At 37.3% G+C, this 26,210-nt stretch overlaps 1 protein-coding gene across 1 annotated transcript in view; it reads left to right on the top strand.

Moving 5' to 3' along the window:
- Positions 1-14,060: 14,060 nt before the first annotated feature.
- The window catches only part of TTC29 (tetratricopeptide repeat domain 29), a gene marked incomplete at both ends in the record, with an annotated part of 222,133 nt that continues 209,983 nt past the window's right edge, over positions 14,061-26,210 (top strand). The window contains 2 exons of the mRNA XM_081303697.1: positions 14,061-14,152; positions 16,061-16,144. Of these exons, the coding sequence (XP_081159823.1) occupies positions 14,061-14,152; positions 16,061-16,144 (176 nt within the window). The remainder of the gene's footprint in view (positions 14,153-16,060; positions 16,145-26,210) is intronic.

Consider the following 26,210-nt stretch of genomic DNA (forward strand, 5'->3'; position numbering starts at 1 on the left):
TAATTGATTTTAGAGTCCCAATGCTTACTTTAGAAGCATATATAGTCTAAAATGTTCATTATCGCTGATATTATTTGTAATTAATAACTATTAGCATTCTTAATTAAATTTTAAAATTTCATTTGTATTATCTAATAGTTTCTTAATCATCACTTAAGTTAGTAGGTTTTGTTTTGTTTGTTTTAAGTAATACAAATCAACTGTCTATCTTTAAAAAAAATTGATTGGAATGAATGATATCAGGGACCTACAAAAACCACTGTGAGTTCAGAAAATCATATATATGAGAAGAGCAAATATCAGTGCAGATTCTGGGGCTAGAAAATAATAATGGCCAAAATTACCTCATGATAGGATACAGCCCTGGAAATGATGAGAGGCTAATAATTCATAACAGCTTCCCAAATCTAAAAACAGGCAAATTAGTATTTTGATTGGATGAGAAATTTTCAACAAATTGTCCTCTACATTAAAGTATTTAAACATCCAAACACCATCCCTTCAGAAAATTTCACTGAAATGGAGGACTTGTATTTTAACAAGACTTGTATTTTTTGGCATGTATTTATAGTACCAATGCATGGCAATTGACTTCTGTTATTTTGTTTTTCAGGCTTATTAGAATATCTATCAATATAGTAATCCAGCATGATATTGTATGAGATGACAAAAGAATTTAGGCCTCTATAGACAAAGAATAAGAGTTGACAGATCAACAAACTAGAAAAAAAAAAAAAGTATACTGCTATCCCTGCTAGGTAAAAGCAAATTGCCTCTCCTCCTCCCCTTCCCCTCCTTCTTCATTGTCCCCCACCCTCTCCTCCTTCTTCTTCTTAATTTTTTAAACTGTATGGGAGGAACATTATATGCTGTATACCACATTGCTTCAGCAAAAAGGCACTATCACAAATAGCACAATCAGAGCTACCATCAAATTCACCTTCCCTTCTTCAGGAAGCTAACCCATGGATTAAGTGGGAATGTGCAAGGAATTACGATCCCTATAATTTTCAAATTCCAAATACCCCCAGAAATGCAGTATTGCTTTTGATTTGTTATTTTGGCAGGAAAGAGCAGGGTAAACTTGCAGCTGACCTATGGTAGCTTTGTGGTTATTTCCAGGGATGCCCAGCAAAGAGGAATTCAATGTACAAGCCAGTGATACAGAAAGTGCTCGTCTTATTCTGTTTTCCCTTGCCATAGTAATACTCGAGACTAGGTAGTTTATAAAGGCAAGAATTTTATTTAGCTCATGGTTCTGGAGGCTGGAAGTCTATGAGCAGACAGCTGCGTCTGGTGAGGGGCTTGTGCTGCATCCTAACATGGCTGAATATCAAAAAGGCAAGAGGAAACATTCAGAAGAGAGGAAATAGAGAGGAAGCCTCCCTTTATAACAGCCCATTCATTCAGGAAGCAATTCTATCCACCAAGAAAAGCATCAATCCCTGTTAACACCGCATCACCTCTTAAGGTCCCAATTTCCAACACTGCCACATGACAATCAAATTTTAACGTGCATTTTGGAGGTCACAAACCATATTCAAACCAGAGCAGCTGTTTAATGTCTGAAACTCCCCTGAATGGATTCTGTTCTAGCTGGTCTACATTGTTTATTAAAAAGATATAGGTTTCTAATCTGTACCTGTTTTTTTTTCAGATTCTTTGCCCCTTTATTATTTGGGTTGTTTGCCTTCTTATTGTTGAGCTGCAAGAGTTCTTTATATGTTTTAGATACTAAACTCTTATCAAATACAATTTGCAAATATTTTACCCATTCTGTAGATTATCTTTTCTCTTTCTTTTCTTTCTTTCTTTTTTTTTTAACCTGTTTACCTGGTACATAGCCTAGTTTGTCTGTAAAGTCAGTGGAGTGGAAAAGATCCCTTGAGAAACTTGTTCTGGAGATGAACTCCATTCTGCCATCCTGCACAACTACAGGAAGACAAAGGACCAACCTGAAGTTGCCTTTTGTGCTTTCATATCGCTGCTTCTGTAAATCCTTTGCCCACAGGAAATCTTTCTGGGTGAACTTCACTAGAATCTAGCAAATCCTTTCAATGATCTGATTCAGGGAAATTGCTGCATGAAAGAAGATTCTCAAGAGCTTTCCTTTGAATCCTCTTCTATGGTAACTTTTATTCCATAGATCAGATAACAACTGAAAAATGCTGCTGTTTTTCTGCATGTATCTATACACCAGAATAATTTGTCATATGATGGGCTCAGGGTCTAGTAAATGTATTTTTAAATTTTTAAAAAGAAACAATTCATTTACCCAAAATCTAATATGGTGTTCTGGACCCCTAGAAAATAGCACTAGCTCAGAATTAACATCTACTGCCTAAGAATCCAACAGTTTTGAATATAATACTTTCCCTAGTGCAATTATCTGAGTAAATAAATACAGTTATCTTCGAGAAGGCATAGGTAAAAGGTTCACAGTGTGCACTTGCAGTGTTACAAATATAGCTTTTAAGATGCAATCAAGTAGAATCAGCAAATATATTTTGAACTGAGCATTTTCAAATTGTCCCTTTGTTGAGTAGGACTTTATAAAATGAAAGGGAACTGGAGAAGGAGAAGCAGCAGGCTAGGGGTACAGCACTCAGGCACACCAATGCTAGGACAGAGCATCGTTGAGAGCTGAGGGCCTGGGAAACCATTTCCTTAAAACTCTAGACACCTAAGCAACCCTGGAAAGTCTTCAGGAGCTGGCTTGAAATCCAGAGCTACCTTGTTTGGTATCTAATCTGTATTTTCTTGGTTTAAAATCTAGTTATATTTGTTGTTTTCCAAGAGTACACATTGTATGTTTTTAAACTCAAAGTATACAAAGACCCAACTTTTGTTCATAATTGCTGTTATGCATCAGTTGGTGCTCAACTTCTTTATCTATTTTGTTTCAGCCTCTTCATACTCAAGGTTCTATTTTAGTGCAATCCTGTTTTCTCAGGCTGTTCAATTTGCTAGTTTAAAAAAAAATAACATTTGAACTTGAACCAATTAATCACAGTCTGAGATCTGTGTAGATCATGCCATTCTAATTAACACAATGGCATGACTGTATATTACAGTAAAAAAAAATACCTAATCTGCCTTTGAGATTTAATAACTTATCATGAGTACTGTATTTCCACTGGAGTCACGGTGCCCAGGTCAGGTATAAACCTCCCACCAGCATTTCCCATCTTGGGAAAGAAATGAGTAAGGAGTGTATAAAAGCTCTGGCATTGTCCTCTTCAGATTTAAAATGCTTGATGAAGGAAAACTTTTTTAGATGCTCCTAGGGAGCATAGTCAGAAAGTGATTCATATATGATAAAAACACTCTAGCATTTCTGTTTCTGAGGGTCTTTAAAATTTTTCCTCTAAATTAAGCCACGTTTAAAATACAACTTCTTTTTCATTAACCAGTAAAGTGTAGAGTGTACTCAGTTACCCAGAAATTCATAGCCTCTGGAAAAGGAGACCATTTGGCAAAATTATTATTTCTAATGTTGCATTTCATCCCTTTTGTTGAAGAATCCATATTCATTCTGAAGGATAACACTGTCCCTAGAGTTGTGCTGATATAAGTTAATAAATTTGTATTTATTAATAAATTTGTATGTATGGGTGTGTGCATGTATGTGTATGTGTATACACAAAACTTCTCAAATTTAACTATTTTCATTTTGTTCCCCAGACATGATGGGATCCCTCCTAGTTACAGATATGAAAGTTATGTAGGAAAAAACATGTTTTTCTTTCAAGAAAACAACCTCAAGCAGAAGGTCAGCATCTTCATATAAGGAAAGAACAGCTCTATCAGACAGAGGGGAATTTTCTAAGCAAAAATACCTCCCCTGTGGAAGAGGCTTAATGGGATTAGGGACATTAGGTTACTCCAAGTCTTTGGAATATGCCATATACCCACATTTCCATTTCCAATGTTAAAGTAGCACTCTTTTCTGGAAGTGCTGATGCTCACATAGAAAGTCTGCCTGGGCTATACAATCAGTTTTTCATGTGATTAAGTCACTGGACTTTTTTCAGGGTGGTTATACAAAAGTCCTGGTTGTATTCTGGGTTCTGAGAACAGAACTTATTCTTTTGAGATTTTATTCTCTACTTTAAATTATCTGATGTTACCAAAGGCATGAATTCAATCCCAAATGCTTGAACTCAACATTGTTTTATGATGATCTTTGGTGGCAACTCCATGGTCAGTGAGAGTCTTATCCTCAACACCAATAGTCTCAGTTATTTGCTATTTGACCATAAGCATCGTGTTTTTCTGTGTTTCCTTCACAAGCAAGGACCAGGACTTCATTACTTCAGCTCAATGTGGATGACCACACCTGAGGACTTCACATTTCCCTTATGGTCATTTGTTTACAATGCAGCCTCTGGTACCAACATCCGTATAAGTGAGGACATAACCCCAAGCAACAAATCTGTACTGTAGCCCAGTCAAGCTAAAGGAAATGGACAAAGGTTTAAATAGTGGGTATTTGAAACCCACAAGAAACAATGTGGATTCTGAGGGTAAGAGGAACAGAAACCAAAACAGTGATTTTTATTTATTTCTTTATTGGTAGGAATTGTCTTGATAGAAAACCACTGCTCATATGAAATAAATGCCAAAGGTATTTAGTCTCTTTGTTTTGCAACTCAAAATTCAAATTCCAAGGTAAGGTTTCTGAGACTGGCCTAGTTTCTGTCACATTCTGTTGGCTACAGGAGGATAGGACACTAATACTGGAAGAGAAAAAGGATGCATAAAGCCAACTCACATGCAAATAAAGTGATCTGATCTAAATTTTTAGAGGATTGGATTAATTTATCTATACTAAAGCTAAGATAGGCAGTTTATAAGTATTTGATTTGTTGACTAGTTTAGAAACAAATCAACACCTCTGTCATTTCCCCCTACATTTTCTATTTTTGTTCTATATTTTCTCTTCTACTTTCTGCTCCTTAATTTTTCCTCTTATTTTAGAATTCCATTCTTACGAAACAGTCAGAGACTGACAAGTAGAGCACATATATTTATCTCCATTCCGTCTCAAGATCCCTGTGAAATAAATTTTTTAAGAATCATAAACAAAACATATTAATAGTTGTGATGAAAGTAGGGTAAGAGATGAGAGATTTAAAAAGCATTCTGAAGACAAAGCATAAACAAACATCACTGAAGCTATGCTGAACAATTTTTTCAACCTGTAGTCATTTTTCTGCATCTTTGGGCAATCCAGAACCAAGGAATTAATCTAAGGAATTGAAAATAAGGGGGAAATGGGTTTGAACATGATGCAATTTGAGTGCTCTACACCCCCATTTGACCACAGCACCCCAAGACACACAGCAGAAAGGAGTACTTTACACCAGACAACTCCTTAATGAAGATGCTAAATGAATAGTAATGGATACACCTGGGCTCCAGGAGTACTGATTGGTACCCAAGGTTGAACTTTTATTCTAGCATAAGGGGCACAGCTTAATAGCTGATTGAGTACGCTATGACCCTAAAAGAACTCCAAGAAGAACTTTTCCACTGCATCAGAGCTTTCAAAATTCTCATCCAGAGAAGAAATTCGGAGAAACCAGTCCAATTTGGAAAATAAAGACAACTTGCTCCAGAGATCCAGTCCTCCTCAAGATAAATTGACACATGTAGCATTGATGCTGATTGTCCCCCAGTATCCAATCTTTAATATTTTCTGTAATTATAGAACCCTGATTTTAGCTAGTTATATGGCTATTCAAAAAAAGAACATCTTTTCCAGCTGCCGTTGAAGCTTAAGGTGATGATGTGATGGATTTCTCGCCAATGGATGAGGAAGTATTGGTGTGTCCATGTTCTCAGAAAGAGCATGCCATTATCCCCCTGTGCAGGCTTTCTCTAGGTTTAAAAAAAAACTAAGAAGCAATGGCCGGATTGTCATTGAGTTGATCTTGGGAATGGAATTCATACATAATGAAACTTAAAAACAGGGGCTGGGGACTGAAACCATGGAAAGTCATTTCAATTTTGTATGGTTTTTTTTTTCTGTTACCAGCAGCTGAACCTGACACCAATGAATACTGCAGCCAAGACAATAAACTACATGAAAAAGACATGACAACCTTAACCACAGAAAAATTTTCCTGGAAAAGATAATTTAAAGGAAAAAAAAGATAACTTTAAAAAAACAACTGTATATATTCAGAGATAATCAAGAAAATATCATATTCATTAAGAAAAGTCTATTAAAAAGGAGCAAAAGTAAAAAAAAAAAAGAGCTCCAAAGACTACAAATTTGACTCTTCCTTCTATCCTCAGGAACATCAATAAAAGGCTGGAAAATAATATTTCCAAAACTTCCAGATTTTAGAACAAAAAGGCAAAGAGAATGAAAATGAAGAGAAAAAAATGATTAGAGTTTTTTAAACAGATAGATCTAGGAGTAATTCTCTCAGCTTGATTCTGTTGTGACAATGATATGGAGCAAAACCCAAGACTGACTTGGGATAGTTGCATATTGTAATCAATAAATAAACTTTGGCCAGGCAGGGTGGTGCACTCCTGTAACCCCAGAAACTTGGGAGGCTGAGGCAGGAAGATGTCGAGTTCAAAACTAGTCTCAGCAACTTAGTGAGGTACTTAGCAACTCACCAAGACCCTGTCCCCAAATAGTATATAAAGAAGGACTGGAGATGTGGCTCAGTGGTTAATCTCTGGTACCAAAAAAAGAAAGGAAGGGAGAAAGGAAGGAAGGAACTTTGTTGTAGGCCACAGAGATTTGCAGTGGTCACCCCTCAAAGAGATTTTATCTTGAGTTCACACACAAAGACAGGAAAATGAAATTTTCACTGGGCTTCTTTCTCATCATAACACTGGATACTAGGAAAAATAATAGTCTCTGGATTTTCAGGAAAATGAGAGTAAACCTGAAATTTCCAACCTTCCAGATAACTATAGGGAAAATAAGAACATTGTCAGACATGAAAGAACTCAGATATTTACCTAGTCTATTCTATTTCTTCAGATGTTACAAGGGGATCTCTTCAGTAAAACAAGAAAGATTCGGAATAATTTTTACACAGGACTGATAATTGAAATATTTGAAAAAGATTTTGAGAGCAAATGTAGGGGAGTAGCTAGTATGTGTTGGCTTCCACCAGGGGATTATAGTTTGCATTTTTGAGGATCTGACATAACCTGAAAAACCTTTCTCCAGAGCAAAGATCTAGCTGTTGTTATGTCAGTAACAGCATCTGAACTACTAGTGCACCACCCCCTCCTTCCCCCTGGAATACTAGGTGGAAAAGACAGAGAAAACAATGAGAGACGCCTGAGGAAGAATCAATTGGAGGAACTTCTATCTCTCCTGTCATTCATTCAGTTAATTCAAAGAATACTTTGAGCACACACTATAGACCAATCCCTATACAATTCCAGGAGATTCGTAAGAAAATGAGACAGTCTGTGCTTTCAAGGAGCTCACAGTCTTTCAGGGAAGATTAGCTCATATAAACTAAGCACCATGCAAAGAGATACTGACATGCTAAAGGTAGGTGTAAGAGGAAGGGATAAAGAGATTAATTTTGTGTTGCAAAGGGTAGGGGTGTCCTAGAGTCCTCAAACCTTTCAGAAGGGTCTGAGTCTCTAGATAAAGTGGCTCCTGAGGTTAGCATCCTTTTGTTGTAGGAAACAGTTTTCTTTTTTGCTTAAGCCAGTAGCATATAAAAGTTCTCTAACTGAATTTTCTAGCTCTAAGGAATCTTAAGCCAAACCGCAGAACAAAGAGAATTAGTCAAAGAAGTGCCAGTGAAAAATCAGCAAACCAGAAGACTAAGTCCAAAGAGGCAGGAGGGAGCCTTCTAGAAAGCCACCAAAGAGTCTCACATGGGAAGGAAAAGTGCATGGAATCCATAAACCTCTGAGAGTGAAGACTGGGAGAGAGTTCACACAGCCCACAGTGGGATTGTGTTAAAGTGGTGCTGAACACTGGGTAATGAATTCACAAAACAGAACAGGCCTTCCTGATGTGGGGAATGAGGTGGAGACGAGTTACAGGTAATCACAATGATCAATTGAATACATAATATAAACTTGCTTGGTGGAAATAATTTAGTGATTTGTTACAGCAAATTAGATGTTGGAATGAAAGTGTGGTTATGGCTGTTGTGCTTGTACTCCAAATAGAATCAATTTACGGTTAATAGAATAACTCGGGTGAGCAGTGTGTGACAGTAGGCAATGAATAAAAGTCTTACTTTGCAGTACATTTATGTTTATTAATAGGCAGCAAGCCCCACTCTCTTGCCCCCTATATATATGAAAGAATGAGCAAGAAGACTCATTTATTTGCACTTACGTATGAAAGAAGGGGTGGAATGATGGATCAAGATTAACAGTTTATTTAGAGAAAATATAAAATCCTAAATTTCAGGTAAATAAGAAGCAGGAGGAGGAGGAGGAGGGGGGAGGAGGCGGCAGAATGTTAGCTGACCACAATTGCAAAACGGGTTATCTTTTGGGAGTCGGGATCTGGAAGGGTACTTATGTGGGTCCTGCAGCAGCAGAGTTGACGAAGGGAACACTGAATTATTTATCTAGATGGATAAAGTGACATCAGATTATGAGGGTCATGAATGTCAAGCTGAGAGTCTTCCTATCAATCTTGTGGACTAATGGGAAACGCTGCAAAAGACTGAGAATGCAGTACCTTGAGAAATGACTCAGGCAAACTCCAGGCCCTGGGTTAAGAAAACTTCTGAAAGTGATCCTGCTTGAAGGGCTGGCTCGGACCCAACGCCCCGCCCAGCCGTCGGTAGGCTCCACCCTCTTCCCTCCCCAGGCACCGCCCCCTCCCCCGCAGAGCCTGGGAGCTGCCCAATCCCCCACCCCGGTTTAGCCTAACTCCGCCCCCGACCGCCCCGCCTCGCCCCTCTGTTTCCCTGGAGACGCTCTAGGCGTCCCCTCTCTCTGCCCAGCGGTGCCAGGTCTTGGAAACTCCACGGGAGGAGGGGGCGGCGCCGGCACCCTGCACCTGCCACCGGAGGGGACTCACTTCTGCAGAACGGAAAACCAGAGCTGCTCCCTAGGGCCAGTTCTCCGAGGTTCGTGACGCTGGGGGCGAGACTGGGGACAGGGCCTTCTCAGCTCCTCGTTGAGGTGGGCTGTTCTTTCCAGGCAGTCCGTTCCCCAGCCCCAAGACCTTTCTCCATCAGTGGGTCTCAGGCTCCCTAAGTTGAGGCCCTAGTCAATTCATTCAAAAACAATCGAAAGGACTAGAGAAAGGCGCGCCCCAATTCACCTGACCCTCTCAGAGCCATGAAAAAATAAACAGGTGTAGGAAAAAGTTGATAGGCGTGAATTCTTTTTGTTCTTTCAAGGAGCATAATTTTTGTGATATTTCTTCTGTAGTTTTCTTAAAACTTTCTTAGAACTAGGAGAGAACAAAAAGGGGATTAAACTGTTTTCTGTTAGGGTGAAGAAAACTCCATCTCAAAAACTTAAGAGAACAAACAAGTGATTATCCCTAATATCCCATTTGTATTGTACTATCAGTACACACACATATTTCAGGTGTTTTGATGTTTCATCAAATTAGTGATAAGTTTCATTGGGTCTACACTTTGGGTGGTTTATTTTTAACAGTGATTCATTTAAATACATAGTAGGAACATATACAAATACTAGGTACAAACACATAATATTTGTTGTATGAATGAACCTTATTGCATGCTTAGGGTGGCAGAGGAGTTCTTCTGTTGACCGAATTTTTAATTTTCCTTCTCTCTTTACTATTTTATTTTTCTTCCTGATTTCCAGGCTGAAGTCTGTAAGCCTGGAGAGAGCTTCAGCAGTAATTTGCAAATGTAAGTTAGGTGAAACGTGGCCTGCCTTCAAACACTTTTCCGACTCTCTGTTTTGATCTAACCATCAATAAATGTCAGTTGGCAGGAAATGTGTGATTTCTATTTACTTAACAACCTATGTAACTATCCACCACAGAATGCTATAAGCATCCAAAAATTATGATGCAAGGGATAAACATTATTTATTGACTTCTTAAAATCATTCGTGTGAATTCTTTTTTGCTCTTTCAAGGAGCATGATTTGTTAGATTATGTAGTTTTCTTTAAAGTTTCATAGTAAAAGAGCTTGTGGTGATGGCATGAAAAGTTTTCATTCTTCTGGATGATTTTTGTACATAGTAGCAAAATCATATTTATTTTTAACTCTTTTGATGATTGATATGCATGTATATTTATATATCTGTATCTATATATCTACATATACATATTTTATATATATACATATTATGGTATTATATATATACATATTGTGGTTTATGAGTTTTAATTCTCTCATCCCAGCTTTTATCCCAAAATGGCTGAACTCTGGGGACATTGGTCCACCTCAGACAGTCCCTCCCTAAGTAGCCTCTGCCTACAAAGTAGTAGTACCCCCTCACACACCCTTTGTGTTTTCTGATGAGGGCATCTCTGGGGATAGTGGGAAGGAGGGTTACTCTTTGAAGAATTTTACTTGGGGGCCAGAAATTTAAACTCACACCGTGGGACACTTTCAGCCTGACCCAGAACTCTCAAACCTTTCATCCTGTATTCTCCATTCTCATTTGTCTTTGCATGTGGGGGCCAAACTTAGAGACTGTAACCGCTGATACAAGAACCAACCAGCAGATCAAAGAATGCACCAAATCTCTTCTGAATACCAACAGTGGAATGGCTTTAGGCGGCCTTTTGATCTCTGTCTCAGCCCCATGGTGCCACATGTAGCACAGCCCACTTACTGGCACTGAGGGGGCAGCCTCTGGGTCCTCCTAACAGACTGCTTCAGCCTGGGTTCCTGGGGCTAAGCTCATTTTGATACCAGCCAGAGAGGTACCTCTTATTCTGCTTTTCTCTTACTCACCTGAATCTGAGCAATTCCCCTTGTTGTAATCACTCTGCCCTATGTTTTCCTCTGCGGTGATGAGCTGGGAGAACCCCCGATAGCCAAGAGCGATGTGCTCCATTTCTGCTGTGGGTCAAAGTCAGTCACCACACAGCAGCACTCAACCCATTTTTCACAGCTGAGACTAGGTTGGAGCTCACCTAGGAACCGGGAACACTGGCCAACACTAGGAAAGCCATGTAGCTCAGATTAACAAAGAGCAATAGGCTTCTTCACTCTACAGGTATAATTAAAGCCTCAAATGACGGGCTCCTAAACATACTTTCATTTTTTCTCCTTGTTTTTCTCTTTGGCCTATTCTACTTGCTAGAATATAGTTACTTCCTACTTTCAGAAAATTCAGCATAAACAATACTGAACAAAAGAGATGGTGATTACTTAGATAAGAAAACAATTTGCTATAGTAGCCCACTAAATATGTGGTGTATTTCAAACATTATGTGCATCATGAAATTCAGATCACACATCATCTATTATGTAAAATAAAGTACACTTATGTGCCCATGTGTTATTTATGAAGAACAAAATATCCTTGCCCAACAGGCATAGGTAAGGTAAGAGGTGGGGTTTAGAGCAGGGAGAGAGTCTGCTCAATTTCCACCCCAACTCTGAGCTTAAACTTTCCAACCTAGATTGGCTGAGGGATATTTTTCCAGCATGCAGCTAATAAGTTTTTTCCCATTTTATAATTCTGCTCTGACCGACCCCCATTCAGAGTTTGTGCCTTGAGGCTTGCCAGCAGGGCTTGCAATACTTACATTAAACTAAATTTAAGAGTAAAGGTGCTCCTGCTGCTCATGTTCTCAGATCAGAGGAGAGCAAAATGAAGGAACTGGCAGCTGAAACTTTAATGGTTGAAAACGTTGACTCAAATTTGAAAAAAAAAAAATCGCGGTTGATCTGGGTGACAAAGAAGACATGTTGCTCTCCGTGTACATCATTTGCATTTGATTTCATTAGATGCTTGTATTTCTAGCCAAAAATTGTCTAACCCAAGTAAACATCAAAGAGGATTCAGGGTTATACACAATTACATATAAGAGGAAAGGAGGAGTAGGATAAAAATTATATAAGTGGAAGAAAGGACTTTTAGTAGAGGGGGTGGAGAGAGAGAAGGGGAGGGGAGGGGAGGGGAGGGGAGGGGGGATAGTGGAGAATGGGATAGACAGCAGAATACATCAGTCACTAGAAAGGCAATTTATAAATCAATGGAAATGTAACTGATGTGACACAGCAATCTGTATACGGGGTAAAAATGGGAGTTCATAACCCACTTGAATCAATCTGTGAAATATGGTATATTAAGAACTATGTAATGTTTTGAACAACCAACAATAAAATATTATTAAAAAAAAAAAAAAAAAAAAAAAAAAAAAAAGAGGATAGATTTTATATAACATACTGGTAGGCCAACTTTTGCAGCGGATTATAAGCACCTTGATGGGAATTATTGCCTGGATCAGAGCTTCTGCAGTCTGTCTCTCTGCAAGTTGCTGAATCTTCTCAGTATTGGGGAAGTTTCTTGGTGAATCCTTTGAATGCCCCTGCAAAGGAGCAGAGATCGCTCTGCCCCCACCACCCATTACATCATGCCTGGTAAGGCAAAGTGGGGACCTCAGAACAGTTTCAACTCGCAGAGGCTGGAATGTCCTGACTCAAGATATCACAGCTGTTGTCTCCTTCTCTCCCATTTGAAATCTACTAGGGCTGGGTAGGTGAGATTTAAAAACTGAGTTAGCTCAAAGTTACTCTGTCACATCAGAAGACTCTGGTCTTTAGAGCTTCTCTGAAGTAAAGCATAGGAAATGGATTTAGGAGACTTTGAGGTCTCTCAGACCTGTCCATGGAGTTTAACCCTAAGTTGGTCAGAAATTCTTGACACATGTTCTGCATAATGTTGCCATTTAGTAAATTCTAATCATCCTAATCCAGAGTTACTATTAATATAATTTTCAGTCAGAAAAAGATTTTTTTTTTTGGGGGGGGGTACCAGGAATTGAACTCAGGTGCATTTGCCCACTGAGTCACATCCCCAGCCCTATTTTGTATTTTATTTAGATACAGGGTCTCACTGAGCTGCTTAGTGCCCCACTTTTGCTGAGGCTCCCTTTGAACTCGTGATCCTCCTGTCTCAGCCTCCAAAGCCACTGGGATAATAGGCATGTGCCACTGTGCCCGGCAGAAAAAGGATTTAACTAAAAGGAATTAAGGCATTATATTATGATGTATGCTATATAATGTAAAGCATTTCTGATGTTTTTTTTCTGGAGAAAAGTATTAATGTTTACTGATTAGACTGTAAAACTATAAAACTACTGTACAACTACTATAAAACTACTGATTAGACTTTAAAACTATAACTGTATAGAAATAAGAAGACATTATGTTTCATGAAGCAGAGCATGGCTTGATAAACCAATATTAGGACTATAATATAAAACATTGATCTTCATTAGACTAATCTTTTTAATTATGTGAAAATTATTTCAAGGCCAAAGTAATAATCTTTTTCAGAAACACAAGACTACCCAAGACTACCCATTTCTACACTGAATTTCAAAAGATTTTTCATTTATGTCATAGTGCAGAACAGTGATCTATTCCAAGTCACAGTGAGATCTTGACACTTCTGAGCTCTAAATCCATTAATATATTTTTATCTCAATCAGAAACTAGTTTTCAAGACTCTACCCCATCAGGATCCCACCAAAATTCTCCCTAACTTTTTGACCACATCTTCTTCTAAACATTTGAAATCCATAGTTATCCTGAAAACCTTCATGCTTTAATTGCAACCATGTCCCATAACAAAACCGTTACCAAAGCTGCTGATGATCTGAATCTTAGTGAATTTATTGGATTTTCTCCTCATCCACTTGGTGATGAAGATGCAGCTGAGGAATAAATTGACCAAAAATCAGACAGTAGACAGATAATGAGAAGAGAACCTGCAGAATCTACTCACTGAGTATGATTCCCAAGTAACAGAACAATAGCTCTACCTACAGAGGCATTCTTGACAGACTGGAGATTGTTAATAATGTTGGAAAGGATACTCTGAAGATTTGTTCTTTAAAATATCATTTTGTTTGCTTTTTTTATAGTCCAAAATGACCACTCTGCCCCCAATACTCATGACACGTCCAAAGCTTATAGATTTAGCGAGACAGAAGCTACCATGCTCCTCAAGACTAATTCCAAGGTAAGTGTCCCTTGTTTTCATTTCTTACTGAATAAAATTCTGCAATAAGAGATGACAATAGTGTCTCTAAGAAAATAAGATTGATTAAGGAAAAGAGAAATGTATATATTGTCATATTCAGATTCTCAAATTTGTTGTTTCAAAAGGATTGATGAAGCTCATTCAAATACTAAAGAGGTATTTATTTATCAAACTAGTACTCATTTAATCATCTCACTCCTCATTGCAGTTATGTCAAGGTTCCTATAGAGTTTTGAGATGTTTCCCTTTTTTTATTGTGTGCAGAGAAAAGAAAGGAGAAGCTTTAAGAAATAAAAGCATATGGATTTTTATCTGTGAGGTCTCAAATGCTGACTTCTGGTTTGGAGAAATGAGGGCGCAGCCTTCCTACTAGGATAGACTGACAGGCTTGCCTTAGGTCCCAAAATGACGCTGGGCCCTCAAAGTGCGTCATCAAACTGCCGCTTTGAACGGCTGCTGAGCTATTAGAGTTGTCACTGAGAAAATGCAGAACAGAGAACTTGATGCATTTATCATATTTATGAATATTAAGTGAGAATGTGCTACTTTGAAATTGCCATTTGTAATTTTGTTGACTTTTAGTAATACACATATTATTTATCAATATAAATAATTTGCATATGTAAGTTTGACTATTTTCCTTACTGCATACTTCTCAATTCCTGCAAGGCATAATGATCAAAGTATTATGAGACTTCTTTGTTCTCATATCTCATTTTTAGTATTTTTGGGAAAGACCAAAGCCCCTGGATCAGAATAAATACACAGCTAAACAAAAATAAAAGTTATTTTAAAGTAGCAAATCAAAATTTTCTTTTTCTATAACTGATAAATCTTTCAATTGATGCATATGGTTATGTATATGTATGAATGAGTATTTTGCTTTACTTTTGAATACTGTGAAATATTTACAAAATATGAAAAAGCTTGTTCTTACTGTCTTTTTTAATGACTGAAATTACATTTTCTTTTTGAGCTGAGCAAAAACATAACCCAATCTCACATCCTTAAGGTCAGATGGATTGAAAAGAAAACTTCTTCTTGAGGTCTTTTTATTAAAGAAAGAAATTTTATCATTCAGTTAGGGCAAAGTTTTCATAAGCATTCTTTAATAGCTTCTGAATAAAACGCAAATATTTAGAAATGTTTGGTTTCATATCTTCAGAGTTATAAGAGGCTAATGGCACATTTATTTTAAAAGGTGCAAGAGAATGTGAAGAAAGAATACACTGTGAATATATTTCTCAGTAAAGTCTTCTTAAAATCATTTGCATCTTGAACCCCTAATAATAACTTGAATTTTAAGTATAATTAAAAAATCATTTGGGCTGGGGTGTGGCTCAGTGGTAGAGCACTTGCCTAGCATGTGTGAGGCACTGGGTTTGATCCTTGGAACCGCATTAAAAAATAAAATAAGGGAATTGTGTCCATTTAAAACTACAAAATAGATTTGAAAAAACATTTAAACAGCATTTCAAGGCAAAATTTAATAATGTTTGGGACAAATAAATATTTTACATTGTCAAATAAGTATTTTTCCAAACACAATGTGACTTTTGCATTGGGAAGTTATTCTGCAGAACAGTGTGAACAAGGTAGAAAACCTTACATCAAGGAGAAAACTCACTTAAGAATATGTATTATTGCCACATGTTGGTGTTTTATTTACTTATAAAACATTGAGCTTAATATTCATCCCTGTTCCATTCAGGAAAATTAAAATTTCTAAATGGTCCATTAACAACCTAACTCCATAGCTATTGCATAATATTTATTATCAATGCTATTGTAGCTGAATATTTCTGTTCTGCTGGTGGCATTTTATGTGTTTGGTAGCTTTCCAACTTCATAAGGCAGTGCTTTATTATTTCTTTCCATTTCACTCAGTGCTCAATTGATCAAAGAAAAAGAAGACATAGATCATTATGTGGAGGTGAATTTCAAAGGATTGTCAAAAGAGGAGGTTGCTGCGTAAGTATAACCTCTTAAAGATACTTTAATACAAAGTTTGTTTCTTTTGTCTTGGTTCTTTATTGAAATTTCAGTTTTCCTGTGCCATACACTTTTTATTGGAACATAGTATTTAAAAATTAAAGATTATATTAAATAGTGATAAGTCATATCTATTGATCTTGCACATATCAAAGTCTTCAATTTTATGGCTCTCAAAATTCTTATATTTATCAAGATATTCTGCTATCACATTTACAGTATTTAGTTAAGTCTGGGCCAATAATTGCTTATTAACCTTCATTTTAAAGTGTTCTGTCTCAATACAAGAAAAAAGGAGCTATCAAAGAAAGATTTATGTATCTTTTTTGCTGGTAATTAAAAAAACTTTTATTTGTATATTTTCTTTCCCGTACAAGTACCCATAGAATGAATCAATGGATCATAGTTAATTAATTCTTTAAGGAAAAATTAATCTTAAATTGTCTGGATTTATTTTTAAATGTATCATGTAAACTTTACCATTTTATCACTAGTTAGAATCTAAAATATGGAATGAATAAAAGCAAAATAAAAATCCATGTAGGTTAGTGAAAAATTAATAGAAATTAAAATAACAACTAAATAGGCTTAGCATTGCTTCTATATAGACTTAATGACTCTGTTATAATCAATTTCTTTAAACATTAAAAATAGAAATCATATAAATGTACATGCATCTTATGAAATTCATCAAACTCTTCAGTTTTTATGCAATGCTACAATGTTTTATGCAGCTAATGTTTTAAAAAGACTCTCAACATACTATTAGTATATTGCCTAATGCTATGTGATTCTAATATTTTTGGCACAGGTTTCAAATATTCTAAAATTCTAAATCTCTCGATATATTTATTTTTGTTTGATATTATCTCTGTCAATTTGTATAGAATATGGAAAAACAATATAACTCATTCTGTCAATAGCTACTTTATAAAATGATCAAATTTTACAGTAACTTTTGTTACTCATTTCTACAGAGCTCCATAGATGCCATAAGTAGCATCTAAAACCTTTGGTTAAATGTTATTCTGACAGTTACTTCACTAACTTTCCATGGTCACCTTTTGGATTAAATTAAAGGCCCATATTGTTTGATGGTATAGTTACTAATTTTCTTTCCTTTTTAATTTTTTTATTTGTTCTAATTAGTTATACATAACAGTAGAATGCATTTTGACACATCATACATAAATAAATTACAACTGCTCATTCTTCTGGTTGTACATGATGTAGAAACATGCTGGTCATGTAGTCATATGTGCATATAGAGTCATAATGTCTGATTCATTGTACTGTTTTTCCTAGTTACTAGTTTTAAGAAAAAGTATATAAGGGATATTTGCATTCTAATTTAAATATAATAATATTCAAATAGCTCCAAATGACTGAAGACTGAAGCATAAAATTAGGAATTAAATTTGTGCTTCAAAAATTCCACAGACTAAAAGCTCATTTGCAAGTAAGCTTTCAGTGTATACTGAAGAAAAAATTTTAGCTAAGATTATACAAAATAGACTCTGGTGATGAATGTTTTCTTAATACTATTAATATTGATATCATTTTTCCACTAAGGATATTACCAAATTGATTTCAAATTTATCATTATGCTACAGAAAAACAGTTACACTGGATAATTCTAAGTCCTTAATAGTGCATTTTTCTCCTTGAAGCTTCTCACACTGGAGTAAGTTTTTAGATTGAAGCCTTCTGTAAGATAGTGGATGCAAACTATTAGCATGAAGATAGCTTGAGCATGGCTCACTGTTATGCTTTTGATTGATACACATTTTGGATCTCACCCCAGACAAACTAATTGAATAGCATATAAAGGAGAAAATTGATGAGTGATTTCAGCATCTCCCAGTAATGCCCAGCAGGTGCTATGAAGAATTATGCATATTCTATTAGCCCAGGGATTGCTGCATAAAACTTTTTATTAGCCATTCAACTCTAAAAAGATAAATTGATCAGCAAGCATTTATTAAGTACTTACTTTCTATCTAATACTAGGTTTTTCACAGTGGGAGAGACAATGATATTTTATTGTCAGTTGCATGGCCTCATCCTGAAGCCTTAATGTCTATTTGAGACAGTAAGACCTGTGAGCAGGAGACAATAAGGAGTGTGTGCATGCTGATTTCATGTGAGGTACAACCCAGAGGCTGAAAGGAATCAGAGAGAACTGGCATGCTCGTATGACACTTGTCAAGGCAGATTTTGAGTTTGGCTTTCTGTCTGAGCAGCATGATAAAATGATCTAATTGGTAAGTCATAGATCTTCAGTATAGAAGGATGTAATGGCATAGAAATTCTAAATGTCATTTTCAATCAGGCAGAATCAATCTGAGATATGCCCTGAAACCCCTTCTCTGTATTGCCTGTATGTCTTTAAGATGGTAACAAATAAATCGATGTATACTCATTAATACAATTGATGTGCACTAGCTTTGATGTCCCAGAATATGCATATGCTCTTCCTCTAGTCCCCAAATAGCCTCTCATCACCTACCCCATACATACCAACTTACACATAGGTAAACTCACTCATGGTGACTTTCCTCCCCTTGTGCTGGGTGAACAGTTTGTTTCTAAGAATTGTTGGTTATTTGTTTTTGTTTTGGCACTAGGGATTGAACCCAGGAGTGCTTAACCACGTCCCCAGTCCTTTTTGTGTTTTATTTAGAGACAGGGTTTTGCTGAGTAGCTTAGGGCCTAGCTAAGTTGCTGAGGCTGGCTGTGAACTTGTGATCCTCCTGCCTCAGTCTTCCAAGCTGCTGGGATTACAGACATGCACCACCTCACCCAGATTTCCACTTGTTCTTTAGATCCAAGCCCTCACTTGTTCCAAGACTTTCTCCTTCAGGTAAATGGTTTTTTTAATATAAATTTTAATTAGGCATATATGACAGCCAAATGAATTTTGATACATTGTAGACAATTGCAGCACAACTTTTCCTTTTTCTGGTCGTATACAATGTAACGTCGCACCATATCTGTGGTCATACAGGTACCTAGGGTAATAATGTCCATCTCATTCCACCATCTTTCCTCTCCATGCACCCTCTCTACCTTTCCCTCCCCTTTGCCCAAAGTTTCTCCATTTTTTTTCTGCATCGTCAATTTCTCCTTTTCCACTGGATCAACCCCACTGACATTCATATCTTCTCTATCACTTCCCTTGGCTTCTCACCTCCAACCTCTATACCATGGTTTTCTACCCTTCAGAGCAAGCAGAAACATTGTTTTAATATTTTTGCCCTCCATTCTTCCCTTGTCAACTCTGAGTTCATTTCTGATCCCAGTACTCACTGCAATCTCTCCATGTGGAGTCCTCAGTGACCTTCATTGTTGCCACATCTAATCATTATGTTTCTGTCCTCACTGCGCTTGAAGTCTTCTCAGCATTTGACAGGGTGTAACACTCTAGCCCTGAAGTATCCTGTACTGGTGGTTTCCAGGAACCCTGTCCTATGCTGTTCCTCCAAATGGACTGCTTCCATCTCCTTTGCTGACTAGATTTCTGCTTTCAAACTCTCAGTGGTGAGGAACCCAAGGGCTGGGTCCTAGGCCCTCTCTTTCAGTTATACTTACAAACTGGATCCAGTCTTAGAGCTTCAAATATTAGTCATAATTTGGCAACAACCACATTTTAAAAGTTCAGCACTGAATTCTCCATCACACTCCAGATATTTATATTTAACTGCTTCCTTGATATGTCTACTTGGATATAAAATAGATATTCCAAATTTAATGCAATTTCAAACCAGACTCTTGCTTCCCTTCCCTCCTCTCCCACTGTTAGTAACCTTTCCACAGTCTTTCCCTAATTCAGCAAGCCACACCAAGGCTATCTGGAGTTTTATATTGCCTTTACCTTGCCCCCACTGAATCCCCCGTGATGCCCCCGCAGATACCAAAAACACATCCCGCATTGACCTACTTGTCCTCATTGTATAGCTACCATCATGTCTTGCCAGGATCACTAGGACAGTCTCCTAACTGCTCTTCCCCAACCATGCTGACTCCACCAAAATCTAGCTGCCAGAGTATCTTTTGAAAAAATTGAACAAGACACTTCTTGGTTTAAACACCCCCACCCTGAAGTTGGCCTGAACTTTGTGCCCTCTCTAGCCTAATCTCCTGTTCTCCCTGCCATTCTCTTCTCCCATTGTGGACTTATTGCTGACACTCTTTGTCAGTGAGTATCACTTTGAATGGTACTTCCTCAAGGAGCCCTTCTCTGACCTCATAATGAAATTTAAATGAGTAGTGGAACAGGGCAAGCTAAAGTAGTTGTTACTGATCACACTGAGTTAGCGAAATCCAACCAATGGGCATAGAATAGTGACAAGGCAAAAAAGGTTTGGGTGTTTGTGTCATCCACGTTTGCCGAAGGAATTTCAATGTGCTTTGTTACTTCTTAGGTAACTAGATTACTACTGTGCCTTGTAAGTTTATTTCTTAAAGAACAAATGCATTATATTTGCATTCTACATTTGACACTCATGACTGACTTTACTAGCTAAGTCTTCAAATGGTTCATTGATATTGTCTAACTGATCTTTAACTACTGAAGACAATCACATCAGAAGCATTAGTATACTTCAGGCTTTTAGTTCTCTATGATATTATCAGATAGTATGATTGCTTTTTAAAAGGACCTAAAATATCACTTATTATCATATCAAAATTGCTCCGAGTAGCTAAGTAATAAAAGTGCCATTTATAGACTCAAATACAAATTCCTGGGGGCAGTTTTAACCACATTAGCTATGTATATGAGGATACAATAAACAAAATCATCTAGGGACAGGGAATATTAATCTACTTGTTATTATTTTCTGCTTCTGCTATCCAGTTCTGTTATGTGGCAGAAGAGATCGGATTCCAATTTGTATATGTCTCTAAGATATTGCTTTCTTCCAAAATGCCTTACTTTTAACATCCCCAGTTGATATCTGCTGAATGTCACTTCAGAAGTCAGCCCAGTGGCAATTAGGACCATCAGTTGCCATATTCACTGAGTGTGGGCTGTAAAGAAACAATCCTTTAATTTCATGTCTCGTAAAACCTTTTTTTTCTCATTTGAATCTTCTTACTGACTTATAGGAGATTAACTTTAAATTAGAAGTTAGGCTTTCATCCATATGGGTGCCCACATAATGAGAAAATCTCTAGAAAAATGGCCTGCATGTTTATTATCTAGAGGCTGTGAAGCCCTCCCTAGACCATGTCAGTAGACTTAGATAGGTACGAAAAATTAGGATCTTTTATTTACTGAAATTTTAAATTTCAGAATTATCTTCCAAAGGTGCTTTTGCAAACTACCCATATAGCTTTTTCCACGCAAATCTAGATCTAGCACAATGACCAGGCACAAGATGTGACAAGCTGAAGATGTTTATTCAGAATGTAATATTTTATAACAACATTGAAGGAATATAAACTCCTTTAGGTGTGCTTTTCTACTCCTTCATTCATGTTTGCCTACTTTTGAACACTCTTGTGAAATCACTTTGTTTTCTTTTCAAAACATTTTGCTGTTTTGTTAAGCAATAAATTCTCTAAGGAGGTTTGCAAAATTCAACTTTCTGAAGAAGCTAGTTGCCAGGCAAATGGTTTTATCATATTAAGCTTTGTCTTCTACATAGTCTTCCAGGTCTATTAAAACAGCAAAGGCCCCAAACTATTCAGATCTTTTTCAGTTCTCCATCATGGTTGAAAAATAATTCTTAAGATGTCAATATTACTGCAACTATATAAAAATCATCCCTTGGTCTATACCCATACCCTTTGCTCTTTTCTTTGTTGGAAATTAGAGAGGTGACAATAACCACTGTCACCATTTCAGTTGTTAAATCAATACCAGGCTATGGGCCCATAAGTGCTCTTTTGCTTTCCCAGGATCTCCCTCCACAGATATTACCAGAACAAGATCTGTTTGGCACAATTAGGGGATGCTCACTTCTAGAATAGAAGGCTGCAGCATCTGTATTCTCTTTGGAAACAAAAGTTTTCAAATGCCTATCTTTGGGAAATAACAAAGAGAATAAAAATTTGTAAGAGACGCTTTTCTTTGTTAGTTTTTAGATTATTTAGAACTTTAAAAATATATTTGTATTGGAACCATTTTAAACACTCCAAACTTTCTTTTATCTGGAAAGACAAATTATCAAGATGCAAACTTGCATGCACACACACGCACACTTGCACACATAAGTACATATGTAATGTATTTATAAATATATGCATATATTACTTGTGTGTTTGTATGCATGCATGTATGTATATCGATAAACTCTGGCTTTACTTGTTAATCTAAATTTTTATATATCACTACATAAAAATCTTTCCATGTGTGCCCACTTAACATAGTGAGAAAAGCTCTAGAAAAATGGCTTGCATGTTTATTATCAGGAGGCTGTGAAGCCCTCCTTAGACCAAGTCAGTTGACTTAGAAAGTTACATAGAATTAGGATTTTTTTATGTACTTAGCTTGGCTATTTTTATCCCTCTAAGATAACTCCTATTTTTTGTACTTTAGGTAAATTAAATTTGTGAGGAGGAAAGCTGAAATACTGAAATAACAGCTGACATAGGAAAAACAAAAGACCTGGCCACTACTATAAGGCCAAACTCTCTGGGACATACTTGGAAGGACAGAAATGACTGGGCCCTGCAGGCACCCTTTTCAAAGTGTTCTGCTAAAGTAATTGTTAGTGTTTATTAATTATAACAAAACATTCAACAAAGTATTGTTTCATTTACCTTATTCTGTTTCATACGTCAGAGAAATGACATTTTCCAATAATTCATTTTAGAAATTTTAATAATATAGGTTTTTTGTTTAATTCTCTTTATATTTAAAGATTTTGATTGTAAATTCACCAATGTTAATCCCCTCAGTTATTAAATTAATTAACATATCAATTATTAATGCATTTGCATATTAATTAATTAATGACCATAGTATCTTCCAACACTTTTATGGGATGAATGAAAAGAATCATTCCAAATTTCTTTTGTGCTTTTTTAAGGTTTGTTTTTTTTTCCCATTCGTTCCCCACTCTGTTCCTGAGGGATTAGAAGTTCCATGGTCAAAATAATGTCTGAGAAGCCTAAATTTTATTCTTAGGAACTGGGAAACCATTGGACCCTCTCACACAGAGAAGTAGCATGGCTTCATTTTGAATATCACTCCAGGATGACCCGGTCTGTGGGCAACTGCCAGGGTATTGATCCAAATGAGAGTTGGTGGTGACTTGAGCAAGGCAGAAGGAGAGGGAATGATAAGTGGTCTAAGTTAGGGGATGGGAAGGTCAAAACTTACCGTGGAATTAATAAGGGTAAGAAGTATAGGGAGAAATCAAAGATGACTCCAGAACCTGTCTGAGCAACTGTAGGAAATGTGTGTTCCTGGCTGGGTCCCCAGTTCTTCCAACAGTATCCAGCACACAGTAGGCACCCAATAAATCTGTTTTTAACTAAGGCCAACCACGCTTCAGCTTATCTCTAGTTAAAATCCTTTCATTCCCACTTTGAACTGTGTTCTTTGCAAACACAACAATCATAGCTAATATTTTGGAGCACTTAATATATTTCTGATAGGTATTGTTTTAAAAGTGTCACATGTGTTAATTTAATCCAGACAAAATCTTTCTTAGTTCCCTTTACAGCTGAAAACAGAGACATTAAGTAACTCGCGCAAGGCCACGCAGATACCAAGTACAAGAGCTCATTTGAACGCAGGCAGTCTGCTCTATGAGCTGTGTTGCCATTCTTCCTCTGCAGTGACTCAGGTCAGGTCTCCATCGTGCTGTGTTCCCCCTCTTCTCTCCTGCTCCATGAATTGCCATTCTCCTGGCCTAGAATGCTCTCTCCTCTTGCTCTAGCAGAGCAACTGACTCCTCCTTATTCTTAAGTGACTTGACTCTATCAGGTAGCTTTATCCTATAGAACTGTTTTTTAGTCAGCTTTTTCGATGCTGTGACTAAATACCTGACAAGAATAATATTAAAGGAGGAAAAGTTTATTTGGGGGTTCACGGTTTCAGAGGTATCAGTCCATAGACAACTGGCTCCATTCCTTCAAGACGAGGCAGATCATCATGGCAGAAGAGTGTGGTGGGAGGAGGCAGCTCATTATATGAGGATCAGTAAGCAGAGAGAGAGAGACTCCACTTTCCAGATAAAAATATATACCCCAAAGGCACATCCCCAATGACCCATGTCCTCCAGCCCCACCCTACTTGCCTTCAGTTACCACTCAGTTAATCCACTGATTAATCAGTGAATCAATTCACTGATTGGGTTAAGGCTCTCATAGCCCAATCATTTCACCTCTGAACCTTCTGGCATTATCTTCTGCATCCAAACCATAACAAGTACCCACCCCTCCTTCCATCACAGCACTGGAGGCTGTGACACTGCACTGTCGTGGCTAGTGTCTTTGTCTCTTCTAGTAGACCACAGGATTCAAGAAGGTTGGGTGGTGGCTCATACATGCATCCTTGGTGCACATGGTGCTGAGATCCCAGGTGTTGGGAGATCAGTGAGGAGTGAGTGTTCATGACCTCTTACCCTCCATGGCCTGGTACACATGCTCTGCCTCGGTGCTCTCCTCCCCTTGGTGCCTGTGCACTGAGGAGGCTTTTATTTATCTTGTAGCTTCTGCTTCCTGTTTCTTGCTCTGTGAGCCTCCTTCGGTCCTTCCTTGCTCACGTGGTAGAGTTGCAAGCTCTTGTTAGAACTCGCTCAGTAGCCATTGACAATCATGTGTTTCATTTCCCCCTCGATTAATGTTTGACAAACTATAATGACCCATTAGTAAGTAGTGGTTGTGACCCATTCATTTGGAGATCGTGGCCAGCATTTTAAAAATGAAAAGAGAGTGCAATGAAATAGAATAGAAAAAGAGAGCATGGCACAGAGCACGGCAAAATATTGGGAGGCTGCCACGTGTAATGGAAGAGAGCACAGGTTTTAAAAACAGCCTCCCTGAGGCTGATTCATAATGGGGAAGGGAGAGGGAACATGCGAGGAATAGATGAACTTTAGATAGGGCAGAAGGGTGGGAGGGAAGGGAGGGGGCATGGGGTTAGAAATGATGGTGGAATGTGATGGACATCATTATCCAAAGTACAGGTATGAAGACACGAATGGTGTGAATATACTGTGTATACAACCAGAGATATGAAAAATTGTGCTCTATATATGTGATAAGAATTGTAAATGCATTCTGCTGTCATATATAAATTAAAAATAATAATTAAAAAAAACAGCCTCCCTGGATTAAAATCTTAGCTTTATCCTCACTAACAAGCAACTGCCTGACTTTGAGTAAATTACTTAACCTTCCTGTACTTCAGCTTCCTCATCTGAAAAAAACAAAAAAACAAAAAACAGGGTTGAAGTTAGTAGGGCTGATCTTATAGAAAAAAATAGGGATAATGATAGCAGGACTGTACCCATAAAATGCTTATGATGATTCATAAGTTATTATCTATAGAAGCTGTAATATTATGGGTAGTAGCCTTTAAATTTTCATTTCATGTATTTACATAATATGCACATATACACATGTATGTGTGTGTGCATGTGTGTGTGTTTGTACATGTACTGAATTGCAATAGAAAACTCTTTCTCTCTGTGAGTGGCCAGAAGGAATGGACTCAGACCTAAACTGGGAATCTTAGAAAGCAGGGATTATATTTTATTCACCTTTAAGACTCTTCTGATTTACATAACATAGTACTTCTGTTCCCCCTACTTTCTTTCTACAATAGACTGAAGAAACTTAAAGTTAACACTTTGTATTCCACAGATGCTAAATTATAACTAGAAAATGAAAAGCAATTAAAGTATGTAAATGTGCCCCCAGCTGCAGATGCCATAGTTCGTGTGAGGGATTCAGTTTTACTCTGAAGTTCTGGGCAGACTGGTCAAAGGAGAGATGTGATGGGCCACAGGATTCTCACTACTGAAAGGTCATGCATCAGTTATTCAAGAGAGAAAAGCTTTTTTCTGATACTAACCAAAAGAAAGTT

The sequence above is a fragment of the Spermophilus citellus genome, assembly GCF_964194105.1.
Source record: "Spermophilus citellus genome assembly, chromosome: 8".
In the NCBI taxonomy this organism is placed as follows: Eukaryota; Metazoa; Chordata; class Mammalia; order Rodentia; family Sciuridae; genus Spermophilus; species Spermophilus citellus.